This window comes from Schistocerca nitens, chromosome 12, assembly GCF_023898315.1.
Source record: "Schistocerca nitens isolate TAMUIC-IGC-003100 chromosome 12, iqSchNite1.1, whole genome shotgun sequence".
Lineage (NCBI taxonomy): Eukaryota > Metazoa > Arthropoda > Insecta > Orthoptera > Acrididae > Schistocerca > Schistocerca nitens.
Window position 1 is genome coordinate 17,033,390 of NC_064625.1, and position 27,649 is coordinate 17,061,038.

The 27,649-nt window shown below is 39.3% G+C and overlaps 1 protein-coding gene across 4 annotated transcripts in view; it reads left to right on the top strand.

Annotated features, from left to right (window-relative positions):
* The window catches only part of LOC126215383 (protein draper), a 396,618-nt gene extending 376,561 nt beyond the window's left edge, over positions 1-20,057 (top strand). For all 4 annotated transcript variants that reach the window (XM_049942079.1, XM_049942083.1, XM_049942080.1 and 1 more), the window contains 5 exons: positions 2,503-2,613; positions 5,000-5,200; positions 10,281-10,481; positions 12,527-12,682; positions 18,217-20,057. In XM_049942079.1, the coding sequence (XP_049798036.1) occupies positions 2,503-2,613; positions 5,000-5,200; positions 10,281-10,481; positions 12,527-12,682; positions 18,217-18,353 (806 nt within the window). In that variant the 3' untranslated portion in view covers positions 18,354-20,057. The remainder of the gene's footprint in view (positions 1-2,502; positions 2,614-4,999; positions 5,201-10,280; positions 10,482-12,526; positions 12,683-18,216) is intronic.
* The last annotated feature ends 7,592 nt before the right edge of the window (positions 20,058-27,649 follow it).

The window sequence follows — 27,649 nt, forward strand, 5'->3', positions numbered from 1 at the left end:
TGTGCAGCAGTGCTTGATTGGAAGGGAACCAGTATGGACATAAGCAGAAGAAATAGGGTAGTGTGGTTGCTATACAATAAAGCAGTGATAATGCTGTACCAGCTGAAATAACAGAATTTATATTAAACTGTTGTTACGGGCTGAAAATTTGTGCATTCAGATGAAAGGCGTCGCACCAGGGAGTAAAGTATTTGCCAGTTAGGACCATTTAAACTTTTGAGCGGCCACATTTGAGCAAAAATGCCACCATTAGCAAACGAATATAGAATAGTTTAACAGTTCTACTTTCCTTTATCATATTTCTGCTGATACAATTTTGCAGCAAAATGCTCACAGAACTTTCTGCCACTTGAGATTACGCGGCTCTCCTCTTAATTTTATCACGGTACTCATTGCTACACAAAGCCATAGTTCATATTCAGACCAGTTGCATGCGTGGCATACTGGTGATGGCTATTGCTGGTATGGCCAACACTTGTGCGCTGCCCAATTCTCCCGTGACGACAACTGCTTCGTAGCCATTGGGGAGACTGTAGCAAAGCAGCCGCAGTTGACGAGCACAATTCTCTCGCTGCACCTTTGTGAAGAGTCCACAGCTTCCCTGTTGTAGTCTGTGGCTCCATTGTTTCACACTAACGGGTGCGAGGAAACAAAGCTGTGCGTGCGCGGTCGTAAGTTGCTCTCATTTGTCGAGCCTAAGTGTGCACGTTTCAGCTCAATTGCTCCAGCTAATACCTGTTATGCTAAAAAGTGCACTTGTAATTAAATTAGCTGAAGATGATATTTTCAGATAAACAGACACACGCAGGCATACTTTAAATTGCAATCCGTGGCTGGGTACATGAGATGTGAATTTCCTGTGATGTTTACTGTGTAGCACATGACTATTAATCCAGCTACACGAAAAGCACCACAGTGCCAGTAATTTGCTAAGATGGTAAGTTGTACTGCAGAAACAGCAGTGCCATAAGATGTGGTATTGTAAGGAGCAGTGTTATTAATAATCAAATTGAAAAGTCACACAGAGAACAAGAATGTTCTCCCAGTGGAGCACAGTAACCAACAACATAACAGCAGCAGCTTAGTCAGACAAAACTTCATTGCTAGACACACACAAAAATGTTTGCATACCAGACAAACTTACATAGTCTCATCACTAATTGGTTGTAGTTTTCTAGCTGTATCTCCATAGTAATCCAATTCTGACCTATAGTTATATGGAAACATTACTTGGTTCAGCATCCCCTACCCTGTTGCCCTTTTTGTTGTTAGGCCTCATTTCCACAGACACAGTTACATGAATTATATTGGTTACATACTATCTTTTGTGACCACAATAAAAGATTTATTTAGTCCACACCTATTTCACTTTATTTAAAAGCATCTTCAGCGCTCTTTGCAAGAATGTGGTTTTTCTTAAAAATCTATTTGCCAGGAATGTAAACTGACCTCATGTTTTAAATTAGTACTGTTAAAGAGTATTAAATGACAGTTCATTATTAATCACAGTTTTTTGTTTTGTTCTTCATTCCTAATGTTGTGCTACACAAAGGTGTTTGATTTTAGTACACAGAATTGCATGGACACTAACTTGAAAACAAAAATATATTCAGTGTCAGTGAAATTATTGTCCTAAAACTGAACACCTGTTTGTAGAACATCATTAGGAATTTAGTAGAAACAACAAGTCATTAGAAATAATTGTAATCTATATTGCTAAATCACTCTCCTGGAACTGTGGTGCCAGTTACAGTGTAAGGGCAACAAAAATATGATTTTCAATATTTTGCATAAGTATTGGTGGAATCTAAAAATTCAAAATGCTGTCATAACCTACTCATTAAGAGGTGTAATATTATGTTAAAAATTTACTCAATAAGAAAAGTATTACAGGTAGATATTGTGTGTGTCTGTCTTGGGGTAGTGTAACTGACGGTGCACAAATACCTGGAAATCATTCTTCCAAAGTTTGAGAATGACAGCACTTAGTGACTTCCAACAGAGATTACACATAATTAAAAAAAAAAGATGAATTCAGGAAAACTGCAACTTCTGTATTTAAAATATATGTAAGTTACAGGTCTTTTTGTATATTCATGTCTCATTTTTCCACAAATTTCATGGTTGGTTTTGCAGAAAATTGTTCGGGTCATAGGTGTCAAATATCTACAAAGAGCTGACACAAATATTATTCATATATTATTGGAATATTTTCGAGATTTTTACAGAATTATGTAAAAAGGAACCAGAGAGAAAGTGCTTGCATGTTCCAAAAGTCTACCGCTGTTTTTATTTGTATGTTTTCATTTTCTTCCTTGCTATACATATTTATTAAAAAGATATAGCACAAGTCATTAGAACAGTATTGTTATGATCAAACTTTTACTATTGTGGATGACACATTTGTGTAGTTACACAAAAGATATGTGTGCCTGTCTGTCTCCGCAATATGTATAATGTGAATTTTTAAATTTATTTATTTATTTTTTTCTTTTTTTCCAGTCTGCCCTGAAGGTTATTATGGAGATCACTGCATGAAACCATGTGAATGCAAGAATGAGAACTTTATCTGTCATGCAGTTGATGGTTGTGTGTGCCGCCATGCATACACGGGTAAGGAATGTATTTGATAACTTCTGACAAACTCCTCCGTAACAATAGTCCACCTCATTTTGTGTATATACGTAGGTTGGAACTTAAATAGTGGCAACACTGCTATGGACACACTATGAAATGAAATGGAATATAGTATTGTCACTGATAGCACACATTGACATACCTACCTTACCTCCAAGCAAATGGACTCGCACATCCCACGTCACCAGCATGCACACAATCAAGGGAAGCACAGTCAATTTTGAGTGAGAACTCTAACGTAATGGTGTCACTATGTTTTCGAAACAGGAACAATGTAGTTGGATCAAGATTGAAAGTGCCAGAGGTTGTACAGCATGACAGTGTCATCTAGGTCTTCAAGAGGCATGTGGGGAATCGGCATTGCCGCACAGAACAGTGGCACATTGGGTAAAAGCCTTCAATGAAGGTCAGAAAACTGTGGTAGACATGCATTGGGCAGGTCGTCCTAGTGTCTCTGAAGGAGAAGTGCATGTTGTTGCCGCATTAGTGGACTGTGATTGACACCATACAATTCGTGAGCTCACCCACGAAACTGGATTAGTGCATACGACTGTACTTCGCATCCTGAAGGAACGCCTGGGCATGTGAAAAATTGCATCACGATGGGTTCTGCACGACTTGACGGAAATGCAGAAATGGATGCGTTACGATGCTGCTCAGACGCACTTGGAGCACTATGAACATGAAGGAGAGGCTTTCTTGCACTATATTGTCACACTGGATGAGACATGGGTCACATTGTATGAGCCAAAACCGAAATGCCAATCCAAAAAATGACGTCAATATGGGTCGCTGCAAAAGTCAAAAGTGCGCCAGAGCACCAGTATGGTGAAAGTTATGGTGATTCTTATGTACGACTGTGGTGGTGTTATCCTAACGCGTTACGTTCCTCCATGGCAGACAGTCAATGCACAGTATTACTGTTCATTTTTGGAGCATCACCTGCGACCAGCTTTGCGAAAGAAGCAGCTACAATTTCTGTGCAACCCACCCATCATCTTGTACGACAATGCGCGGGCATATACACCGCAAGCTGTGGCTCCTCTGTTCGGTCGATGGGACTGGGAAGTACTGCACCATCCACCGTACTCCCTGGACTTAAGTCCTTGTGACTTTGATCTGATTCCAAAGATGAAGGAACCACTTTGTGGCTTTCACTTCAGAACTGTTACAGAGGTTCAATAGCCAGTAGACCACTCCATTCGCACCATCAACAGAACAGGCCCTGCTCATGGTATACTACGCCTTCCACATCGTTGGCAACGGGTTCTACACAATGCTGGTGGCTACTTTGAAGGACAGTAACAGGTGCAAACATGTAACTCTTTCGTATGGGTTGTGAATAAATAGTTGCCACTATTTAAATTCCAACCCTCAAATATTTCCTGAACTTCCTATAATTTTCTATCTTTTCCTTGTTTTGCCTTGAAAACTGTTCCCGTTTTTTAATTCTTTCTGTTTGTACCCTTCAAATTGTGGAATTTTTTCTCTGTTATTCCTAGTTCTTCAATTTCATTTTGTTTCCAGATGTTATTTGGTTTATTCAACCCTTGGCTTCTGCAGTCAAAGTTTTTGAATATTTCTGTTCACAAAATTACTGGAATATTTATAGGGCTGACATGTCCTCACTCAGAAATAGGTGTCTAATAATAAGGATCAACCTTCAGTTTGACATTGTATTCAATATATTCTGTAGACTTCACTAAATTTTTCGTATTACCTCTTATTTTACATCCAGCTGTTGTGTATCTTCCACTGTTTATATTTTTCCTGGAAATCTTCTTGACTTGTCCAGACAATAACTGATAGCAAAGCATTCACATGCATTTAAAGATTCAGGTCTAACCTCTGTAGGTTAATGCTTGAGGTTTGTATTTCCAGAGATACATCTCTGTTCATATTAATTCTCAGTGGCACAAGATTCTCATTATATTCTATTGATTCTTGCTCCTATTGCTGATTTTTGTTTTAGTAAAGTTCTAATGAAACACACTCTTTTACTGTTTTTGTTTTCTCTTTCCATGTTAGCTTGTATTTAGTTGCAATTTAAAAAAAAAAAAACATATATCCTGAAATTGTTCACAGTCAAAATTCTTAGACAAGTTACATTTAGTGTACTAGTGTTTGCTATATTTTTCAGAAGTACTGTTAGTCACTTACACTTGTAAGTTGAACAATGTGTCTTCACTTGCTGGAGTTGACAATAAACTTACTGTTGATCATATTTTTGTAGCACCAAAACTACAAGAAAGGTCGTGTCAGATGACAGCATCCTATTCTCATTAGTGTTAGAACCACTAGATAAGTCGTGTGACAACTAGGCAGAGTTGTACAGTGAATTAATTCTGATTTTGCCTATCAGGCCCCAACTGCGACATCCCACTGAGCCAGCAGCAGAAGCAGGAGACGGCCAGCTATGGTGGCGTGGCGGCTGGCATTGTCATCTCTCTCATCCTGGTCGCCATCATCATCGGTCTGCTCTTCTACTTCCGGCGGCGCGTCCACAACCTCAAGACTGAAATCGCCCACGTACAGTACATCGCGGACCCACAGAGTGCACCAGGTAAGGGAGGCACCGCTTTGTGTACAGATGGATGACAGTCCCAGTGACACGAGTTTAGCAAATTTGGAGTCTGAAGAACCTTCTGAGCACTTTGAATAACATTTTGCTATGCATTTGCATTCTGAGATATCATTCGTGTTCAAATAAACTTACATATACTTGCATTATACAGTGTGATTTGGGGGGAATGTCACACAATTTGTGAGGTGATTCTGTATGTGAAAATAAACTGAAAAAGTCCTATGAACACGTGTCCGATTTTAGGTCGCTACGGAACTGGAGCAGGTTGAAGACTACACGTCTGTGAATGTATGCGAAGACAGTTGTGAATATTACTTACTGAAATGCTGTGTAGGTGCTCTCATGGACAGAATAATGGTGGGACAGATGAATGATCCCTCCATCAAGAGGTATGAGGGTTCTCTCAACAGATGGCAGCACTGTGATGTCACACTCGGGCAATGACTGCAAGCGTACCAAGTATACAATTGTGGGTTGGATCGGTGAGCAGTCATGAAGCCATGTGTGTCCTGCTTGAGTGTTGTTTAATTGAGCAAGTTCGTTGCATCCGTGAATACTAACATGCCACATACACTCACCCGTGCAGAATACTCAGACATGTTGCTTGTGTACGGGTACCGTAATGGCAGTGCCCGTCCGTCTGTGACAGAGTACCAGAAGTGCTTCCCTTATTGATGAACTCCTGTGCCAAGGTATTTCCCAGGGTTTTTCAAACATTATGTGAATTCGGAACGCTACCCATTGTACATGTAACATCCGAATGTGAGGTTGCCCATTCAGTTGAGAAAAGTGAAGAAATAATTGCAATGGTACAATGGAGTCCCACCACCAGTATATGGCACAATAACAGTCGGCTCGATATTCCACAAATGTGAGTGTGGCGTACGTAACATTCTGAGGGCTCGCACCCGCTCCGTGTGCAGCCCGTGTGACATCTGCATCCAGATGACTCGTTAAGTAGACAACAATTTTGTGAATGGATGGCTGTACGCAGAGATGTTGTGCAACACACTTTATTTACAGTGGTATTGTGAACACCCACAGTTCACACACATTGATGATGGAGAACCCACATGACACTTGGGAAACAAAATTCTAAGTTAGGTTCTCAGTGAACATCTGGTAGGAGTGATCACCTGGTGGTAGGCCCAGTGTTCCTGCCAAATTGCGTGACAGGTGCAGTATATGCACTTTTCCTAATAGATCTCTCTTTTGGAAGACGTGACATTAGAGGAAAGATGGCAAATGTATCTGCAACATGATGGATCACAGATTCACTGTACCAGACAAGTATTCCAGTATGTGAATAACACATTTTTTCAACCAGTGGATTGGCCATGGTGGACTCACTAACTGGCCTGCCAGATCACCCGACCTAATCCCAGTTAGACTTCTGTTTATGGAGCTGGTTGAAGGGGGATGTATACACTACAAAAGTAGATACATCTGAAGAACTCGACACTTGCATCACCAATGCTTTTGCCCACATTAAAGCCTGCCGAGATGGTATTTGACGTGCAACCCCACACGTGCTCCAACACATTGACAAATGCACTGAGATGGCACCTCTTATAGATTGGATCAGTCATCTATTCCACTATTATTCTGTCCACCACAGCACCTACACAGCATTTTGGTTAGTAATATTCACACTTGTCTTCATAATCATTCATGGATGTGTGTAGTCTTAAACCCACTCCAGTCCCATCACTATCAAAAATTGGACACATATGCATAGGACTTTCTCAGTTTATTTTCACATGTAGAATCGCTTCACAAATTACATGATCTTCCTTCTGAAAGACCCTTTATAGATGTGGGTGGAGTATACCAACCTGTCCCTCTTTCCCCCCAGGTCAGTGGGGAAATGAAGCATAAGTTTCTGCTGGACATGGGCTAACAGGTGTGTCTCTGATAACAGTGGTAAGTTTTGAACATCGTGCAGGTTACATAATTGAATCCACTGTGTTGCACACTGAGAAGGACAGGCAGGAAGAATGTACATTTGCTGGGATCAACTCTTTTCAATTTTTGGGTAGTAGAGCAGAACTTCTGAGTACGCATGGAAGTCTTACCTCACATGAATAATGGCTATGGCATGGAACTGAGACCTGAATTTCTGCTTAAGCAGCACTCCATAATTAATCTCAAACAGCTCGATGGGATATCATTCAGTTTGGGGGAAACTGCCATAGGTGCCGGACTCCCAAAAGGTTTACCATAAGGCCAATGGGAATCTGGAGTTTATTGTATTGTAACATGCTAGTCAAATAATTGATTTAGTGTACAGGAGAGTTGAGGTTTACCATAAGGCCAATGGGAATCTGGAGTTTATTGTATTGTAACATGCTAGTCAAATAATTGATTTAGTGTACAGGAGAGTTGTCAACTAGTAATTGTAAGAGAGGATACCCGGAATGCAGTATTTATCTCCAAAATCTGAATTTGATTTTGTGTCCTCCTCAAATGATCAGATCGAGTAATGGCATTTCTGTACCCCCCCCCCTCTCTCTCTCTCTCTCTCTCTCTCTCTCTCTCTCTCTCTCCCCCTCTTTTTTTTTTTTTTTTTTTTTTTTTTTTTTTTTTTTTTTTTTTTTTTAGCTTGTTGCATATTTTCATTCTCATATGTTAAGGGGGTCTGTGGGGAAAAATAAAAGTCTACGAAGCATGAAACTTCCTTTGCATCTAGTTTCATACATATGCCAGAAGTTACTTTGAAGAAGCTTTTCAGGATTATTATTTGTGAAGAGAATTACTTCACATTTAGGTCTCCAGACTTTGCACTGCTCACAACTCCAAGTTTTTTTCTGTTATGTTAATATTCTTGTCAGATTGTTAGCATTACCCCAAAAGACAATACCGTATTTCATGATTGCCTCAAAGTAGCTATGCTAAACTATCTGTTCTGTATGTGATTATATTGGCTAAGATTCACATAGCAAATGCCAGACTGTTTAATTTATCTATCAGCCATTGAAACTGTGAGTACAGTGACTGAAAGTTGATTCAAAAAATAATGTGTCACAAGGTATGGGGAAGCTACTCGCGGTGGACATAGGAACTAATTAGCATGCCAGTACATTTTGTGTGGTTGCTGAACATTCTGTTAGTAAAACCATTGGAGAAAAATGAGGAGCTCAACAAGACATGGTGTCTCGTGTGACAAAGTGTGCTATGCATATATGAGCTAGATGGGAATCTGGTGGTATCGGTAAGGGTAAATAATTTTGGAACTGTGGATGTGGATTACTGATAGCTAATTTAGAGGTTTTATAGGAAGAAGATTTGCACAGTTTCATTTTGTTACATGGAAAAGTAGCTCATTTAGAGGAAACTGTTAGGACAGACTTGGAAGAATTGCTGGCAGAATATGAAGACTTGTTTATTCTGCCTGAGGCTTCACCAATGACTCCAATAGCACAGCACTGAATCCTAACTAGGACTGAATTGCCTGTATATCAGAAAACATATCAGGTACCTCCAGCCTATGATGAATATGTTTACCAACCAACAGTCACTGAAAAAACCACATGTCCGTGGGGTGTACCAGTTCTGATTGTACCAAGAAAGAGTACTAACAGAACAAAAGTGTATCTGTTATGTTGTGATTACAGATACCTGAATAAAAGATGCACACCATGTCACCAGCATTACAGTAATATTGGGTAACTTGAGACAGTGCAGGTACTTTGCAATAATGGCTCCATGGAGTGGCACCATTTGCTGGAGGTAGCACCAGATCTAAAAACAGCATTTACCATTCCATCGGGCTACTACCAGTACTGGTATATGCCATTTAGTTTAAAGAATACGTGAGCAACAATTCAGAGTTTTAAGTGGTGAGGGTTAAAACCAAAACAATGCATTCTTTGTTTGGATTACATTATTGTAATTTCTGAAAGATGTACAGAACATGTGGTATGGTTAAGGAAAGTACTAAATAGCTGTGCCTAGCATGTCTAACACTGAGTTGCAAAAAATTCCATTTCTGATTAGTGGAGATACAATATTTGGGATTTGTGATCAACTGCGAGTGGGCCCCAACACACCCTAGGATTGAGGAAGCTGTATAGAAGTTTTCAACACCATGTACTGAGAAGGAATTGTGGTTTCCTTGGTTTAGCAAATTTGTTCTTCTTCACTTCAGAGAGTAGGCTTACAGCCTGTTCTAGCGTGACAAAAGCCACCTTTTGCTTGGTGTTTCTTTACCTATGTTTCCTACAGGTCTATAGTTTATTACACGTCTGACTATTCTTCCCGTCTGCATTCTTTCGATGTGTCTCTTCCATTTTGTTATCTCATTTTCTATTCTTCTATTTATGCAAAATATGTCTAACCATTCCTTATTTCAGAACTCTTTATTTGATTGCTGAGTACTTCCATTTTCTTTGCTTAAAAATTTCATTTCAGCTGACTGTATCCCTCTTTGGTCTTTCTTAGTTATTGTTCAGGTCTCAATTCCTTATGTGTGTGTAGGTGTTGCCATTGCTTTGTAGAATTTTGTGTTTGTATCTTTCTTGTGTTTATTCACTAATGTTCTGTGTATAGTGCCACATACCATTCTGAAACTTATTGGAGATGTCATTATCATAGTCATAACTTACATTGCATCCTAATAGCTAAAAGTGTGATATCTATTCAAAGAAAGAGATTCCTACTCAATGGTATATTCATTGTTTTATAGCTTTATGTATTTTCTTTAATGTATGTAGCCCTCTAATTAAAGCTTTGTATACAACTTGTAGGTCTGAAGATGACCACAGTAGTGGTCGAAACCGGTCACCTTGATAAATAAATAGTGATCAAGACTGTTTTTAATAGTAAATAGTGAACGTGATTTGTTAGCATTCCCTCTTGCATTGCTATGCTTGTCACCCTGGATCTAATGTCCTGGGCGATCGGATTACATTATTCTTGAACCAACTGTTCCCCAACGATTCTTATCTTTTATTCACTGAAGAAATCATTTGTGGCTCTGTCTGTACTTGCTGTAGAAGGCTAAGTGCAGTAATGATATCGTACAAGCTAATGACCCACTTCTGTTGCCAATTCTTTGCAGACCGACACCACTTCGACAATCCAGTCTATTCGTACCAGACTAGTCCGCGCACTGTGGAAGACGGAACGGGACTTCTCCTGAACAACGTACACAAGATTCGCAATGATCTCGGCTACAAGAACAACAACACAAAGTTCGAGCAGCAGAAGCTGGGACTTGCAGGATGCACTGCTGATGACGAAGATACAGGCAGCTGCACAGGTGACTGCCTCTCTGTGCCAATGTTATTCCAGTGCGATTCTGACATTTGTTCACTTCTTAAGGAGGTTTCTGCTGGGCCACTCTTGCAGACTTTAGTACTGTGCTACAAAGCTGTATATTGTTAATGAGTGCTTAATAGAACATTCCATGATTACTGAAATAAACTGCAGTTATCATGCACACATGTACAGTAGGCATGGGAAAAACTGACCAGTTAAAACCGATACTGGTATTTTAGTTCTGAATAACTGGTATTTTTTGGTATATGTTTGGTCTTGGTTACAACAGGTGTTTTTATTTTTTACTAATAACCGGGCAAAAAAAAAAAAAGAAAAGAAATATCAATTAGCCATAATGACAATGCTAATTTTTTTTTCTTTTTAAATAAACATTTTTTAAAAAGGAATAATTTTTATTCATAAATTTTGCATTGCTTTGAAATATTGCTTTATTATAGAAAATGAGAAAAGCAACATTGCTACATTAATAACAATGCCAATGGAAATGAGCAACAAACACACGGCATAAGAATTGGTACAGCATTGTTGAGACAATAATGTAACTGTTACCATGTGGCACGTCCTATTAAATGATACGCATGTACATGAAGTGTGCAAGACTTGCCCCTCGTGGCGCAGATGGTAATTTCCCACTGTCATCGTCTGATATCAGTTGTATTACAGAATGGCACCATCCCTAGTCTGAAATTATTTTATGAAGTGTGGTATCAGTGAAGTAGCGTGCTTCATTAGCTTTGAAAGAAAAAAATGGGAGGAACCACTACCAACTTTTGACAATATAAGGAAAAAAAGTAAAACTTAACAGTTCATCCATAGTTTACAATAGGAATCAGCTGGTCTGCTGCCTGTGTGTACATACCATGCTTTTATCTCCTTGCAGTTCTTCAAAACTGACAAATAAGCACAAAAAATAAGAATTCTTCAGCTCCAGTTTTAACCCTTTATCACTGACTATTCGTAATGTCCAAATAGTGGTATGAAATCTAAGTACAATAGGAGAATATTTGTGTTGCTTTTTTTTATTTTTTAAGTAGTAATCAGCACCTTACTTACCTCTTTTCAAGAAAAGTGGCAAACGTTGGATGAACTAAGTTTTCTTTTATTTGCATATTTGACTTAATATATTGGTTCTGTGTATCTTGAAACTGAAGAACTCAAAATTTTTCAGTCTTTGTTTGATTTCTATGTTTATTACAGGAACAAATAGGAATAAAAAACTGAAAATTGATTACTTCAGAAACCAGTTATTTTAAGTGGTTTTTATACTCCAGTTAAATTGTCATCGAAAACAGTCGATATAACTGAAAACTGATTGTTTCAGTGATAGCTGCCATCACTAATGTACAGTGGGTTGTCTTGTTATCACTGACCATCTCATCTCACCCAACTGCATCACACAGAAGCTTAGAGGCACACTACACACAAATATAACTCATACACTACTGCGAATACAATCAAGATTTGTCATTTTATATCTTTATTATTAAATTATTTATTAGTCAAAGAAATCTGCCTGTATTTAAAAATGTAGCACTTAAAAGGATTACGTTGTGTAAATCGCAACCCTTGCAGTACCTTCAGATGACCAGGCAGTAAACTGCCCGTTCATAACCACTTATTGACAGTCACAAAAAGAACCAGCAACCACTTTCTTAAAGTGTTTTATTTTAATTAACTCAGAATTGCACAGGAAGAGAGAATCCTGTACATCTGTAAGCTTTTGCCAAAATTCTTTTATTTCTTTTTCTCTAATTTCTAATTGTTGGCACACACACATTGTTGCATTTACAGTGTTGTTTGTTTTTGTAATAAATGTTCTCTCTACTAGTAGTCAATATATTCGCTTGTAAAATGTCTTCTACTTCTTTACAGTAATGTCACCTTTGTGTACATAGTATGTAATTACTTAAAACACTTAAATGTGTTGCTTATTATTATATTTAAGAATCACATTTACTCACTGAAAAGTTGTATGATATGCTGTTGTCATACAAAGTAATGAATGTGGATAATAATATTCTTCAGGTGCATACGGTCTGTCATACGAGCATCCAGCATCAGCAAAGAACAAAGATGCGGATGCGTGTAATCCCAATGTGAATGTTTACCACAGTATTGAAGATCTGAGTAATTCCAAAGTGGAGCATGTTTATGATGAAATTAAACAGAAAGAAGGTCAGGGTAAGTAGATACATTTTGATCATGTTTCTGAAACATTAAGTTGGAATCACAGATGGCAGGGTTCAAGAGAAAGGAGGATCATAACAAGAAATTTGAAAATTTGGAAATGTAGAAATTAACTTTTTTTATTTAATTGCCAGTTATCATGCTTTACTGCAGTATTTCTTTCCTCTCTCTCCCAAATGTAACTATGCCAACACAGTGATTGCTTTCTTATCTTCATGTGTCATATAAACATTTTTGTGGCAGAAATATGAATTACCAGATACCTGACATAACGTGGTGTCAAGTTGCAAGGATGTTTTTTTTTATTATTTATTTATTTTTAAAGCAAGTACCATGTATGTCAGGAAATGACTGGAAAAAAAAGAAACTCCTGTTCCACATTTTCGTGCAGTCCAGACTTAAAAAATGAAAAACTAAGGAAAATGTTAAAACCCTCCAAAATACGAGTAAAACACATGTAAATGGCATATATGATTAAAAATCACAATCCTCTCCAATACTTTGCATAAAATCTGTCTACAAGTGAAGGAAATTAAATATACAGTATGATGTTTATACAATAACTTGCAGTAATGAATTTAATCTGCTCTTAAAAAATCACAGATGTGTAACAGTAAAATAAAAACTCGTCAAAAAATTGAAATTGGTATCTGGGTACAAGGTAATGTAGCCATTTTATGACATGCTGCAACCACAGATTATACATTCAAAACACACATTTTTGAGAGATAATCCTATGCGATCACCCTTAAAAATAAAAAACTGGTGAATATGTTGAATTAAGCCAAAACCATCACAGCAGCTAAGTGGTTAAACCATAAGCATAGATGCAGAAATCCACATAATCACAAACTTTATCACCATTGCTGTTATTGTTCAATGCTTTTGTTAAGAGCTGCATTTCCTATGCTAACCACCATTAAAGTGTTATTTTAGGCTTGACGAGTGGAACAAAGACTTGAAAATTCTCCAATTGACATTACAAGCTTATTAGATGTCGGCTTAGTGAATTTCTGTAAACTGTGTAAAACGTAAATTTTAAAGCAGGATCAGGTGCTACAGTTTCGCTTCATGCCCTGTATCACCGCTGCCAATCTTTACAACCTACAGTGTGTGGTGTGTGTTCAGGTGCAAAGTAAATATGTCAGTACTGTATGTAGTTGTTGCAACTGCATTGTGTCAGATTTGAACATGAAACTCTTTGAAATGTACTATTTCAAAACCCTTGCCTATTTCCGTGTGACATCTCTGTCATGGCACACCATCTACACAAAAAGTATATTTTCAGTACTTCACAAAATGCTTTCACCCCTACCTGCACTCCTGTTGTTGAAGGTCCACTCCCTCTCTCCACACATCAAGTACGCGAACTCATTTTACATGTGTTTGTGTGGTATGGTGGCTGTGCTGACTATTGAGTGAGTCAACAAATTGCCAGCCAATAAGAGTTCACTGGCCAGAAATGGGAAATGTTTCCTTGACTATGAATGAGCATATTCTTTCAGACTCAGTGCTTGAATTTAAAAGGTTGGTAACTGATATTGTTGTGGAATGCAGTACATCAGAAATAAATGCAAAAAGATGAAACTGAGTTATAAATGGCACAAGAAAAGGTGGTCACATATTGGCTCAGTCCGGAGCACTTCATGTTGGCTGTCTTGTTTTTCCATTACGGCTGCAACTTAGCAGTAGTTGTATCATAATTGCACAGTGGAGCTAAATGTTGCAAATTGTGTTGGTAACACTTATTGTGGTTTAAGTCAGCATTTACTTTCTCAAGCCTCCCTTCTCCACAATGGCCTAAAATATTCCTTTAACACCACCATCTTGATAACATCAAATGTCAAGAGGAAAAAAAAATGGAACAAAGTCAAGTGAGATGTACAGTTAGAACTTACTAGGAAGAAATGTAAAATTGGGGAATTTTTAGCATTCATCTTATGGGTTTTTCACAGGGTCTATGAATTTATGGTGCAGAATTGCGAATAACATAAAATCAGAGAACATAAACCTGAAGTTACACTGTAATCGTCTCTCTATTAACAAGCAATCTATAGCGTGTATTAGGCATGGAATAAAAGGAAGATAAAGCATCGTGAATTTTTTTGGAGGCGAAAGGTTGTATACAAACTTGTACAGAAAGTAACTTGCCTTTATAACAGTCAAAGGAAGTCAGGGAAGCAGTAGTTGAGAAAGGAGGGAGATTTGCTTGGAGCCTGTGATGTTATTTAATCTTTACATAGAGAAAGCAGTAAAGGAAAGTAATGATAAAGTTTTGAAAGGGACTTAGATCTCAGGAAGAATTAAGAGCTTTCAGAATGAGATTTTCACTCTGCAGTGGAGTGTGCGCTGATATGAAACTTCCTGGAAGATTAAAACCGTGTGCCAGACCAAGACACAAACTCGGGACCTTTGCCTTTCGCGGGCAAGTGCTCTACCGTCTGAGCTACCCAAGGATGACTCAGGCCCCTCCTCAAGTTCTGCAAGTTTCGCAGGAGAGCTTCTGTGAAGTTTGGAAGGTAGGAGACGAGGTACTGGCAGAAGTAAAGCTGTAAGGACGGGGCCTGAGTCGTGCTTTGGTAGCTCAGACAGTAGAGCACTTCCCCATGAAAGGCAAAGGTCTTGAGTTTGAGTCTCAGTCTGGCACACAGTTTTAATCTGCCAGGAAGTTTCAAGAACTTTGAGGTTTGACGATGATGATGAAATTCCATCAGAGACAGTCAAAGACTTGAAACGACAGTTGAATGGAATGGGAATGAGTTAAAAGATGAGCACCAACTAGAGTTGTTGAAGACTTGACTAGTTTAGGAAAAAATGAAATGATGATGTGGCATTGACGGCCTGGAGTCTCCACCAGGAGAAATTCAGCTGCCAAGTTAAGAGTCTTTTCAGTTGGTGCCACATTGGGCGACTTACGTGTCATTGATGATGAGGGCAACACAATGTTCAGTCCCTGGCCAGTGAAAATCTCCAACCCAGCTGGTAACCAAACCCAGGCCTTCTACATGGCAGTCAGCTGCACTGACCACTCAGCTAAAGAGGTGGATTGTAGTTAACGAAATGAGACACTAAAATTATTAGAGGAGGTTTGCTATTTGGGGAGTAAAGTAACTGACAGTGGCTGAAGTAGAAAGGATATAAAATACATATAGCTGCAACATGAAAAGTGCTGCTGAAGAGCAGGAATTTGTTAATCTCTAATACAGACTTAAGTGATAAAAAGTCTTAAGTGAAAAGTGGATGATAGGCATTTCAAACAGGAAGAGAATAGAAGCTTTCGAGATGTAGTGCTATAGAAAGAACACTGGAGATTGATGAGTAGATTGGCCAAATAATGACAAGGCAGTGAATCAAATTCAGGAAAAAAGAATTTATGGCGCAACTAGACTAAAAGAAGGAATTGGTTAATAATACACATCCTGAGGCATCAAAGGATCCATCAGCTTAGTAATGGAAGGAAGAGAGAGAGTGTGTGTGTGTGTGTGTGTGTGTGTGTGTGTGTGTGTGTGTGTGTGTGTGTGTGTGTGTGTGTGTGTGTGTGTGTGTGTGTGTGGGGGGGGGGGGGGGAGGGGGGTTTGGAATGAGATCAAGGCTCAAATAACATTAAGCAGGTTCAAATTTATGTAGGTTATGGTAGCTATGAAGAGGCTTCCATACCTACATCACACCAATCTCCACACTGAAACCTACAACACTAAGACCTCGATAATGGTTTGGTGCATAAGTTTGTAGCATTTCTCCGTAAGTTTACTAAACACAACAGATACACATTATAGAAACTTTAGTCATCAATAATACATTCTGAAACTTACTGGCAGATTAAAACTGTGTGCCGGACCGAGACGCGAACTGGGGACCTTTGCCTTTAGCGGGCAAGTGCTCTACCATCTGAGCTACCAAAGCACGACTCGCGCCCCGTCCTCACAGCTTTACTTCTGCCAGGACCTCGTCTCCTACCTTCCAAACTTTGCAGAAGCTCTCCTGCAAAAGGAGACGAGGTCCTGGCAGAAGTAAAGCTGTGAGGACGGGGCGAGAATCGTGCTCGGGTACGTCAGATGGTAGAGCACTTGCCCGCAAAAGGCAAAGGTCCCCAGTTCGAGTCTCGGTCCGGCACACAGTTTTAATCTGCCAGGAAGGTTCATATTAGCACTCTCTCCACTGCAGAGTGAAAATCTCATTCTGAATAATATATTCTGTTTATAAATGTTTGCCAACAGAGAGGTAACTTTCAGATCCCACAGCAGTAGCAACCATAAGGTTTTGAGACGAAGAACTCATAGTCATGTTTGGAGCGAATCTTCATCTGGAAAGGAAGTTCCTTGAAGATTGTTCAATAGAGAGCAGAAAAGGTGAAAATCTGAGCGCACAAGATCAGATGAATAAAATGGGTGTGGAATGACTTCCCAACCTACTCCTTTATATCCTTTTTATCAGTCTAGCAGAATGTGGACAGGCGTCATCGTGGAGTAGCATCACTTCACGCAGTCTTCCTGGTCATCATTTTTGGATTGCGTCTGCAAGATGTCACAGTTGTTGACAATAAATGTTGGCCATGGTCATTACACCTCAGAGAAGCAATTCGTAGTGCATCACAGTATCGCTGTTCTGTGAGATGCAGGTGCAGGTGCAGGTCTAGGTCTTTGTACAGGGAATTGCTGCTTTGTTTGGGCTCAACCATTCCTTTCTTTTCCGTAGGTCAGCATGAATACCCCATTTCTCATCACCAGTAACAATACAAGATAGGAATGGTCAGTGTTTTCCACTAGCCAATTGACTATGATGATGATGATGATGATGATGATGATGATGATGATGAGGAAGCACAGCTGCATATAGGGCCACCCACTGATTTTTGTGATTTTTGGCTTAGAGCATGTGGTACCCACACGCCTGATTTTTGAATCTTCCCCATTGCATGCAAATGTCACACAATGATGGAATGATTACAGATCAACTGATGTGGCTCATTGTGGATTAATACACTTAAATGATCTTCATCAAACCCCTAAGGTCATCCTGAACGTGCAGAGTCACTAGTGTCAAAATGGTCCTCCTTAAAACAAGAAAACAATTTTCTCACTGTGCTCTGTGCTGTGGTATTATCCCTATATGCTGTGCAAATGTTTCTGGCTGTTCTGCCTGAACCCCTCTATTGAACTCAAGCAGAAGAATATGTCGGAAATGTTCAGAATTCTTCACCTGGCTCTCTATTGTCTATCATGTACAGCTCCACTCACTATCTCCAGATGTCAAAGTGACAATATGGAAACTCAGAGAGCAACAGTGAACTGCATATAAAAACTGACAGTTGATAAATAAACCGATAGCAGTTGGAATACCAGCATACAAAACGAAACTGGCACAAACTTATGCACAACCCCAATACATGTTGTGTTGTTACTTAGCTAGTTAAGTAAATCTCTTACCATTCCTTTATGTGGATCTCTGTTTGCTTGTTTTCTTTTTATTGTTGTTAGTAGCTATAGCTGTAAAAACTATTTTTACAATGTGGACTGTAAAATTCACAGACATGGAGTATGATCATCTGGACTACAGCAGACCAGCAAGCTCATGGAAACCGCACTACCAGAGGATGGCCAATGGTATTGGACCCCCAAAAGATCCAAATGCCCCTGATGACAAGCCTTCCAAGTCGTCAGACTGAATGTGCGCATATTTCGAGGGCTGAGGTAGCACATAAGCGGATTTTGTTCTGCTCTCCAAGATAAACTGCTTGTGAATCTCAGAAATAGGAGGATGTGATCAGTTACAACCCCTGTGAGAGATCTGTTTCATCTGATCTGAAAGACTCAAGTGTAATGCTACTTACTACTGACAGAGGTATTCTGATAATTTTTTGTGGTCTCTGTGTCAGGATAATTTTAACCAAAGGGTGAGAAACATGAATAAACACAAGAATCATGTGGAGTGGCTATAGCAGTCAGACTTGATAAAATGATTATATAAGCATAAAGGAGGCAAACCACACCAGTTCTAACTAGAAACTGTCAAGCAAGTTCCTTATCAGTGTGTGTGAATGAGTCTCTCTGGAGTGATAAGTTTTTCAAACCTTAATTTTGCATTACAAACTGAAAAAAGCTCTAAAATATGATCACAATTAGGATTCTCCCCTTCATAGCAAGCTCTAATGTAGTAATAAGTTTCTGCTGCTCAATCGTGTTCACATCTGCTTGTTACAGAGCCCATGAGATGACTGAATATTTCACCCTTACAAATTAGAATTCTAAGTCTTCTTAAGAGGTTTTAGGAGGTGTGAAATGTCAAAATTGATGTCATTGAAAATGTTGGAATTATCATTGCCCTCTCAGAGACATGACTGTTGAATTCAGAAGATGATAAAGTCTGCTGTTGAATGTAAATCTGAAATTTAAATTAATGAAAATGGCTCAGTGGATTACACCATAACTCTAACATTGTTATATTTCCACCTCCACCTGTCATTTGTCTTGTTAATTTTCTTCATTCAGTTACAGTTGTTCTTGTACAACTCCTTACATTGAAATTTACACCAAGACAGTTACAATTGCATGAGGTTAGTATGTTTGATGTGAACTGATTCCAAGAAAGCTAACCTGGGAACTGATTAATATTAAACAGGGTGTATTAATATTAAACACGGTGTAATGCTTGGAGTGTTTGAAAAATTGTGCTGAGTCAAAAATGTGAACATTCTACAGAGAAAGCACAAGAGTTCATGAACAAGTGTTAATACAATGTAGTGTAATGAACTGTTGTGAATGAAATATAATCCTACAGAGAGTAGAAGTGGATTGTGTGTTTACCTCATTTGCTAGTTCAGGGGTGTATTTAGAGTAATGAGTATGAAATGCTTGTGACGTTTGGTGAATTTTCTCATCCGTGTGAGAAGGACTGTTGCTAATAAAATAATTTATATTTTTCCAAATGAACTGTGATTAAACAAATTAGTATAATTGTTCACTGTAAATAGTTTTAAGTAAATGATACATATCTATTTTATATGTCGATTACATAATAATGGTAGCCACCGACTGTGACTGCAATAGTTGTTCAGACATTCCAGAATGCACCTAGGGTACAATTACAAGAAATGGTGGGTGCTGTGCTGAATGGTATTGGCTGCTAAACATTTATATGTGAGTAATGCTGTGGTCACATTCTTGTGAAGTCAGGACCAAGAACCTGCCTTGAAAAAAAAAATTGTCTCCTTTTTCTTATATTCTTAAGTTGAGGTGACTGTACATCTTGTGGCAATAACTGAAACAAGTTGGCAATAAATCTAAATGAAATGTATATAATGTTTACTGTTCATACAGAAGATGGCATGTTTAATAAACAATGCTGTTTTTAATAAAACTATAACAAATTCTATGTCTTGTCTTAGTATGATATTAAATGAATATTTAAATATGTACATGAGAGAGTTAATGTAGCCAATAGCTTTTGCAACACATCAAGGAGAGCTCTCCCCTTATTTTTTGATGCAATGAAAAAGCCTAAGGCATTCTTGACTTTGGATGACTGATACATGTAATGACTGCAACTCTCATTCTTAAATCAGTTGCCTGTATTCTCTCTGTCTACAAAAAATGTATCATTAAGATGGATCATACTATAGTGTTTTTTTTCACTCATCTGATGAACCCAAAATAACACATTGATGTTAATGATGATCAAATAGAAATATTAATCAAGATCACCCATCAGAGTTAAAGTAACTGAAACTTACAATATAAGTCAATTCAGTGTTAATTATATGTTAGAGTTGACTATTCTTCTTGCACCTGTTTATTGTAGGTCACTGGAGCAATGATGCAATCCATGCAATTAGAAAAAAGGGTAGATAATTCAAGTTTTCTGAAAGGGTTGTCAGACTGAGGCATACAACTATAGGTCTGTATTAATAATGATAATTCGTTAAAGCATTAGAGATCACCTGTAATGCTGGTGAATCATGACCCTTTTTGGAGGCCAAAAACCTTCTGCACATCTCAACATGAATTCTCAAAGAGTAATATTGTGGAGCTTTATCAGTGAAGTAGAAATGGTGCTGCTTTATGATCATAAAAACATCATAATCGAGGTCAGCAGCAAGAAGAGCAGTAAATAAAATATTCCAAAGTGCTAAACAGCCTATCACTTAATTTAGGAATAAAACACAGTTTATTCAGTTGTGTACAAGGCAAGATGAAATGTCTACAACAGTTCAGAGTCGGTGAGATGGAGGGGTGGGGATATGGAATATATAAATACTACTATCCACGATTCCTGGGTGTACATATTGATATGAACTCAAATTGGCAACCATGGTGCAAAACTTCTCAAACAAGTGAATTCAACAACATTTGTTCTCTGCATAACTGGTGATTTTGGTGATGAAAGCTGTAGCAAATTAGGTTACTTCTGTTCATTTTATGGGCAGTTCCGTACATACACACAAAAATTCATAAACATAACTAAAATGAAACTCCTTCTGAACAGGTCTCGGAAGACCCAACAGTACTAACCAACTGCCATATCATCCTCAACTGATAGGTGTCACTGGATGTGGATTTGGAGGGGCTACTTCTTAATTGAGTAACTCCTGAACTGGTATCACAAGGGTTAAGGGTTAAGGGTTGAGGGTTGAGTGCACTCTACATGCCAACAGCGCTTGGCAGACCCAGACAGTCACCCATACAAGTGCTAGCAAGCCCACAGCGCTTAACTTCTGTGATCCGATAGGAATCGGTGTTACCACTGAAGCAAGGCTGTTGATGTAAATATAACAGTAGGAAGAAAAAGGTGAACTAGCCTAACTCTTGCACAGAAAGGAGCCAAATGTGCATCACTTGTGAATTAAAAGTGCTGGCAAATAGCAAAACTTTAAAAACAAATTTAAATCATTTCCATTTGACAACTCCTGTTCTATAGATGTATTTCTGGGAAGATAATATCTGTGTGGTTGCATCACTTTTATTGCCTTTTTTGCAGATTAAAACAAAAATTCAGTTTAGTGAATGGCCACCACAAAAAATTAATCTTAATGGGTTTATAATTGACACATTTCACATCATGGCTGGTTGTCACAAATATGATCCAAGGAACATGGGGAGGGGGGGAGAATAACACAAAATTCACTTTGTACATTGGTAGGACAAAAGGCAGCAGATACTGGCTCTCAGGTTACCACTGTATCCCCCTGCTACTAGAGGCAGGGAGAGAGGGGTGGGTCACATGCTTGCTATGTCCATGGCATTAATTATCCCATACATGCCCTCTGAGTCACGCCAAATGTTGAGCTTCTCTGGGAGATCAGTTTCCATTGGCCAGAACCTGAAGCGCCATCTATCACAAAGTGAAAAAAGTGGTCCAACTAAAACATGTCTTTATGCACTACATGAATACGTAATGAAAAATGTGGGTTCCTATTTAAAAAAACGCAGTTGATATCTGTTTGACCTATGGCAGCGCCATCTAGCGGGCCAACCATAGCGCCATCTGGTTTCCCCCTTCAAGCTAGACGAGCTTCGTTCTTTGTAGTTTATTCGTTTGATGTTTATTTCGTGAGATATTTGGCCTGGTCACTATCAATGGACCATTGTGTATATACACTGATGGAAAAAAGTGCAACACCAATAAATACGTAATGTGGAATAATGAAATTTTGGGAACTACATTACCTAGATAAGATATTTAAGTGATTAACTATGCAAAATCACAGGTTAATGGAAGCATGAGATAAAATATGAAAAATGTGAAATGCTGGTATATTAATAACCAGTGTAACCACCAAAATGTTGAATGCAAAAGTGCATGCACTGATTTGTACATGAGCCGGATGTCAGTTTGAGATATAGTTCCGTGCCTGTTGCACTTTTTCAGTCAATACAGGGACCGTTAACGCTGGTGGAGGATGATGCTGGAGTCGTCATCCAGTGATGACCCAAATGTGCTCAGTTGGAGACAGACTGGTGATTGAGTGGGCCAAGGCAGCATGCGGAAACTGTAGAGCGTGTCGGGTTGCGACAGCAATAGGTGGGTGAGCATTATCCTGTTGGACAACACCCCGTGGAATGCTGTTCATGAATGGTAGCGCAGTATGTCGAATCACCAGATTGATATACAAATTTGCAGTCAGGGTGCATGATATAACCACGCGAGTGCTCCTACTGTCATATGAGATCACACCCTGTACAATAAACCCAGGTACAGTTGCACTGTGTCTAGCATGCAGACAGACAGATTGGTTGCACACTCTAAACTGGCCTCCTCATAACCAACACACGGCTGTCACTGACACCCAGGCAGAACCAGCTTTCATCAGCAAACACAACAGACGTCCACCCTGGCCTCCATTGAGCTCTCGCTTGACACCACTGAAGTTGGTGTAGTGCATGCTACAGGGTGCCTGGCTCAGGGCTGTCCTTTAAGTAACCTATTTGTTACATTTCGTTGTGTCACTGTGGTGGCAACTGCTGCACGAATTGCTGCTGCCGGTGCAGTACAATGTGCCAGAGCCAGAGGCCGAACACAGGGGTCTTTCCTCTCAGCTGTGCCAAGAGATCATATGGAGCCTGGTCTTCTCGTGACTGCACAATTGCTGGAGCTCATCCAAGATCATCCTGCAGACACTTATTTAAAGAGCTAGAAATCTTCAATGTAGCCTCACAATACATATATTCACTTATGAAATTTGTTATTAACAATCCGAATGAATTCAAAAATAATAGCAGTGTACATGGCTACAACACTAGGAGAAAGGATGATCTTCACTACTCAAGGTTAAATCTAACTTTGTCTCAGAAGGGGGTAGATTATGCTGCCACAAAAGTCTTTGGTCACTTACCTAATAGCATCAAAAGTCTGACAGATAGCCATATAGCATTTAAAAGGAAATTAAAAGAATTTCTTAATGGCAACTCCTTCTACTCATTAGATGAATTTTTGGATATAGTAAGTGGGTAACTTCAAAAAAAAAAAAAAATTTAAAAAAATCAAAAACATTGAGTGTCATGTAATATTTTGTTTAATGTAATATATTGTGTGGACACCTTTTATTAATCAGAAGCTTTCGGAGTCAATGGGTCCTTCTACTGGCAGACAGATTGAAGGGGAAGGAAGAGATGAAGGAAAAGGACTGGTGATGTTTAGAAAATGGGGAGGGTTTGGAAAAGCTGCCCAGATCAGATGAGAAGGAAAGAATGGTTGTTGGGGACCAGAGAGCTTAAGAATGGAAGATTGGATAATATGAATGACAGCTTTTACTCACAAAATACAATGTGGTGACAAAAATCATAGGATATCTCCTAATGAAAACTAGCCAGATATGTGCATACGCTGATGACATTGCTATAGTAGGAAGAAATACCAATACACTCCTAGAAACATACCGGGCAATGGAAACAGAAGCCTTAAAAATTGGCCTCATAGTAAATGAAAACAAAACAAAATATATGGTAATGTCACAATCTGAGGCCAGAAGAACCCCTAAAAACCTAAACGTCAATGGGAAATGCTTCAATGGAATGTCCTCTGTTAACTACTTGGGAGCCCTAATAACAAATGATAACAGTATTGGAAAGGCTATAAGGGAAAGAATACAAGCAGGAAACAGAGCTTACTTTGCAAATATGCAGCTTTCCAAAAATAGCCTTGTTACAAGAAAAACTAAACTGCTAATATATAATTCCCTAGTCCGCCCAGTTATCACATACGGCTCAGAGGTATGGACGTTGACAGAACATGATAAAAATGCTCTAAGAAGCATTGAGCGGAAAATACTACGCAAAATCTATGGGCCAATAAGGGAGGAAGAAGGCTGGAGAATACGCTACAATGCCGAATTACAAGAGTTAATACAAGGCAGGGACATAGTAAAATTTGTGAAATCACAGCGAATACGATGGCTAGGACACTTGGAGAGAATGGCAGAGGATAGAATTCCAAAGAAAATGATGAAAGGTATGATCCATTCAGTTAGGCGTAAAGGGAGACCTAGAAGAAGATGGATCGATGAGGTAATAATGGATATCAGCAATATGGGAGTCCGGGGGTGGAAAAGAGCAGCAAATAACCGAGAAGTGTGGAGAAGAAGAAGAAGAAGAAGAAGAAGAAGAAGAAATCTCCTAATATCGTTGTGAGATCTCCTTTTTCCTGGCATGGTGCAGCAACTTGGCATGGACCCAAGAAGTCTTTGGAAGTCTCCTGTAGAAAAATTAAGCCCTGCTGTCTCTATAGCCATCCATAATTGTGAAAGTGTTGTCAGTGCAGGATTTTGTGCACAAACTGACATCTCGATTATGTCCAATAAGTGTTCAATGGAATTCTTGTCGGGCGACCGTGGTGGCCAAATCATTTGCTCAAATTGTCCAGAATGTTCTTCAAACCAGTTGTGAACAACTGTGACCCAGTGTACTTTCATCCACAAAAATTCCATCTTTGTTTAGATGCAAGTGCTCACCGAATAGCCAAAGATAACCGTTTCCAGTTAATGATCAGTTCAGTTGTTCCAGAGGATCCAGCCCATTCCGTATAAACACAGCCCATACAATTATAGGGCCACCTATAGCTTGCACAGTGTGTTGTTGAAAACATGCATCCATGGCTTCATGGGGTGTGCACCACACTGAAATGCTACAATCAGCTCTTACCAAAAGAAATCGGGACTCATCTAGCCAGGCGGTCTGTTTTCCAATCGTGTACAACCGCTGTGGTCACAATCCCAGCAGATACACTGCTGGCGATGTCATGATGTTAGCAAAGGCACTGGCATTTTCGTTTGCTTCCATAGTCCATTAACACCAGATTTCACCGCACTATCCCAATGGATATGTTTGATGTGATTTCTGTGGTTATTTTACACCGTGTTGCTTGTCTGTTAGCACTGACAACTATGCAAATGCTGCCATTCTCGGTCGTTAAGTGAAGGTCGTCAGCCACTGTGTCATCCACGGTGAGAGGAAATGCCTGAAATTTGGTATTCTCAGTGAACTCTTGACACTGTGGATCTCGCAATATTGAATTTCCTAAGGATTTCCAAAATGGAATGTCCTGTGCTCCTAGCTCGAACTACTATTCCACGTAAAAAGTCTATTAATTCCCGTTGTGCAGCCATAATCACATCAGAAACTTTTTCAACTGAATCATCTGAGTACAAATCATACCTCTACAAATACACCGCAATTTTATACATTGTGCATGCAATATTACTGCCATCTGTCTATGTGCACGTTGATATCCCATGTTCTTTGTCACCTCAACGTACTGTGCATAAGTTAATGAGAGTGGAAAGCCAACTGCATTGTATGTGTTAGAGCCAGTTGGTGGAAAAAAAAACAGACGGTTCAGAAAATAGAAGATACAGAAAACTAAAATGGAATGAAGAAAGTAATAGTTACTCAGAAGAAATATGGAGACCAAAGAAATTAGCATAAATTGAGGTCTTGTGGGAGGCCAGTGTGTTGCCAGTATACACCCTCAGTCTATGCCCATTCATCCTAATTGAGAACTTCAGTTTTTATTCATACAGTTTCCTCTGGCTGACGCTGATCTTTGCCAGGAGATACACGCTGTCAACTTTATCAAGCACTGGCTTCCTCAGATACCAGCAAAGAGTTGGTTTTTCTCGGCTTCTCTTTCTCTTGACAGTCACAGGGAAACCATCTAGCCACATGGAGTGGTCGTGTGGTTTGAGGCATCGTGTCATGGATTGGGTGACCCCTCCTGTCAGATGATCAAGTCCTCCCTTGGGCATGGGTGTGTGTGTTGTTCTTAGCATAAGTTAGTTTAAGTAGTGTGTAAGTCTAGAGACCAATGACGTCAGCAGTTTGATCCCTTAGTAATTCACACACAATTTGAACATTTTTGAAACCATCTTATTAAGCTGTGAAGGCTTTCACACATGTTGATGTTGCTAACTAGGCTGGTATACATGTTGGTGATTCCCCCCCCCCCCCCCCCCCCCCCCCCGCCTTTCTCAGTTTCTTTGGAATAATTTTCGTGGGTACTTGGAACTAGTGAGATGGCTCTTCTGCGGAACTAGCGAGAAGGGTCTTGTATGGCTGAAATCTGGTCAGTATTCACATGTCTGGCTGCAGGCCCACAGTATTGACATCAGTGCCTGCAGCCCTTGGACTGGAAGTGTCAAGAGAGAGAAGCAGCATATCATCATAAATGTGGTGTCGTTTCTGCTGTTATAAGGTATGTGCAGCTCATTTTTCCAGCAGTAACTGTGCTTGTGTTGTTCGCAATTTGAATCATGTTGGTGGTAGGTTAAATGTAATAACTGGTATTTTAGAGAATATGCTTATTGACTGAAGATGTGCAAACTCTGCAGCTCTCTAAGCTCGCATTTTATATTACAGCAAAACAGATATCGTGACTTCCGTGACTCTATGACCTTGTTTGTATAACAGCTTATTTTTACTGCACTGTCACCATTGCTCAGACTCATTTGTGTTATGCGATGCCACTCATTATTAATGCGCAGATAAGTTTTTGTAGCAGTAATTTTTTAAGTACTTCAGTATGCTTTCTGTCCTGCATGTGTCTTTGGAATTCTGTGCACCTGTCAAAACTATGTTCATAGCAATGTCTGTATTCAAATTTCACTGCAATTAATATATGAGACTTAAAGTAAAGCAGAATAATTCTTTTCTCTGCTGGTATTGCAGCTCAAATGCAAAATTTCACCATGATATGTGTCGAAGTTTGTGCTACAGACAATATTTTGTTTTCATGTACAGCACTAATGAGAGAAGCCTGAACTACAAAGCAGACATGGCAAATGTGGTACTGTTTCAGTGAAGTGTGGGTCAATATTGGTGGGCCAAAGGGCGTAAACTGAGTGAAGTTTACAGGGATGACTGGATGGAGTGTAACAATGTCTCCAGGTGGTATGCATTCCTCCAAGAGGGCCTTGTGAACCTTAGTGATTCGCCACACTCGGAGCAGCTGGTAGCAGCTGCAATGAATGAACCT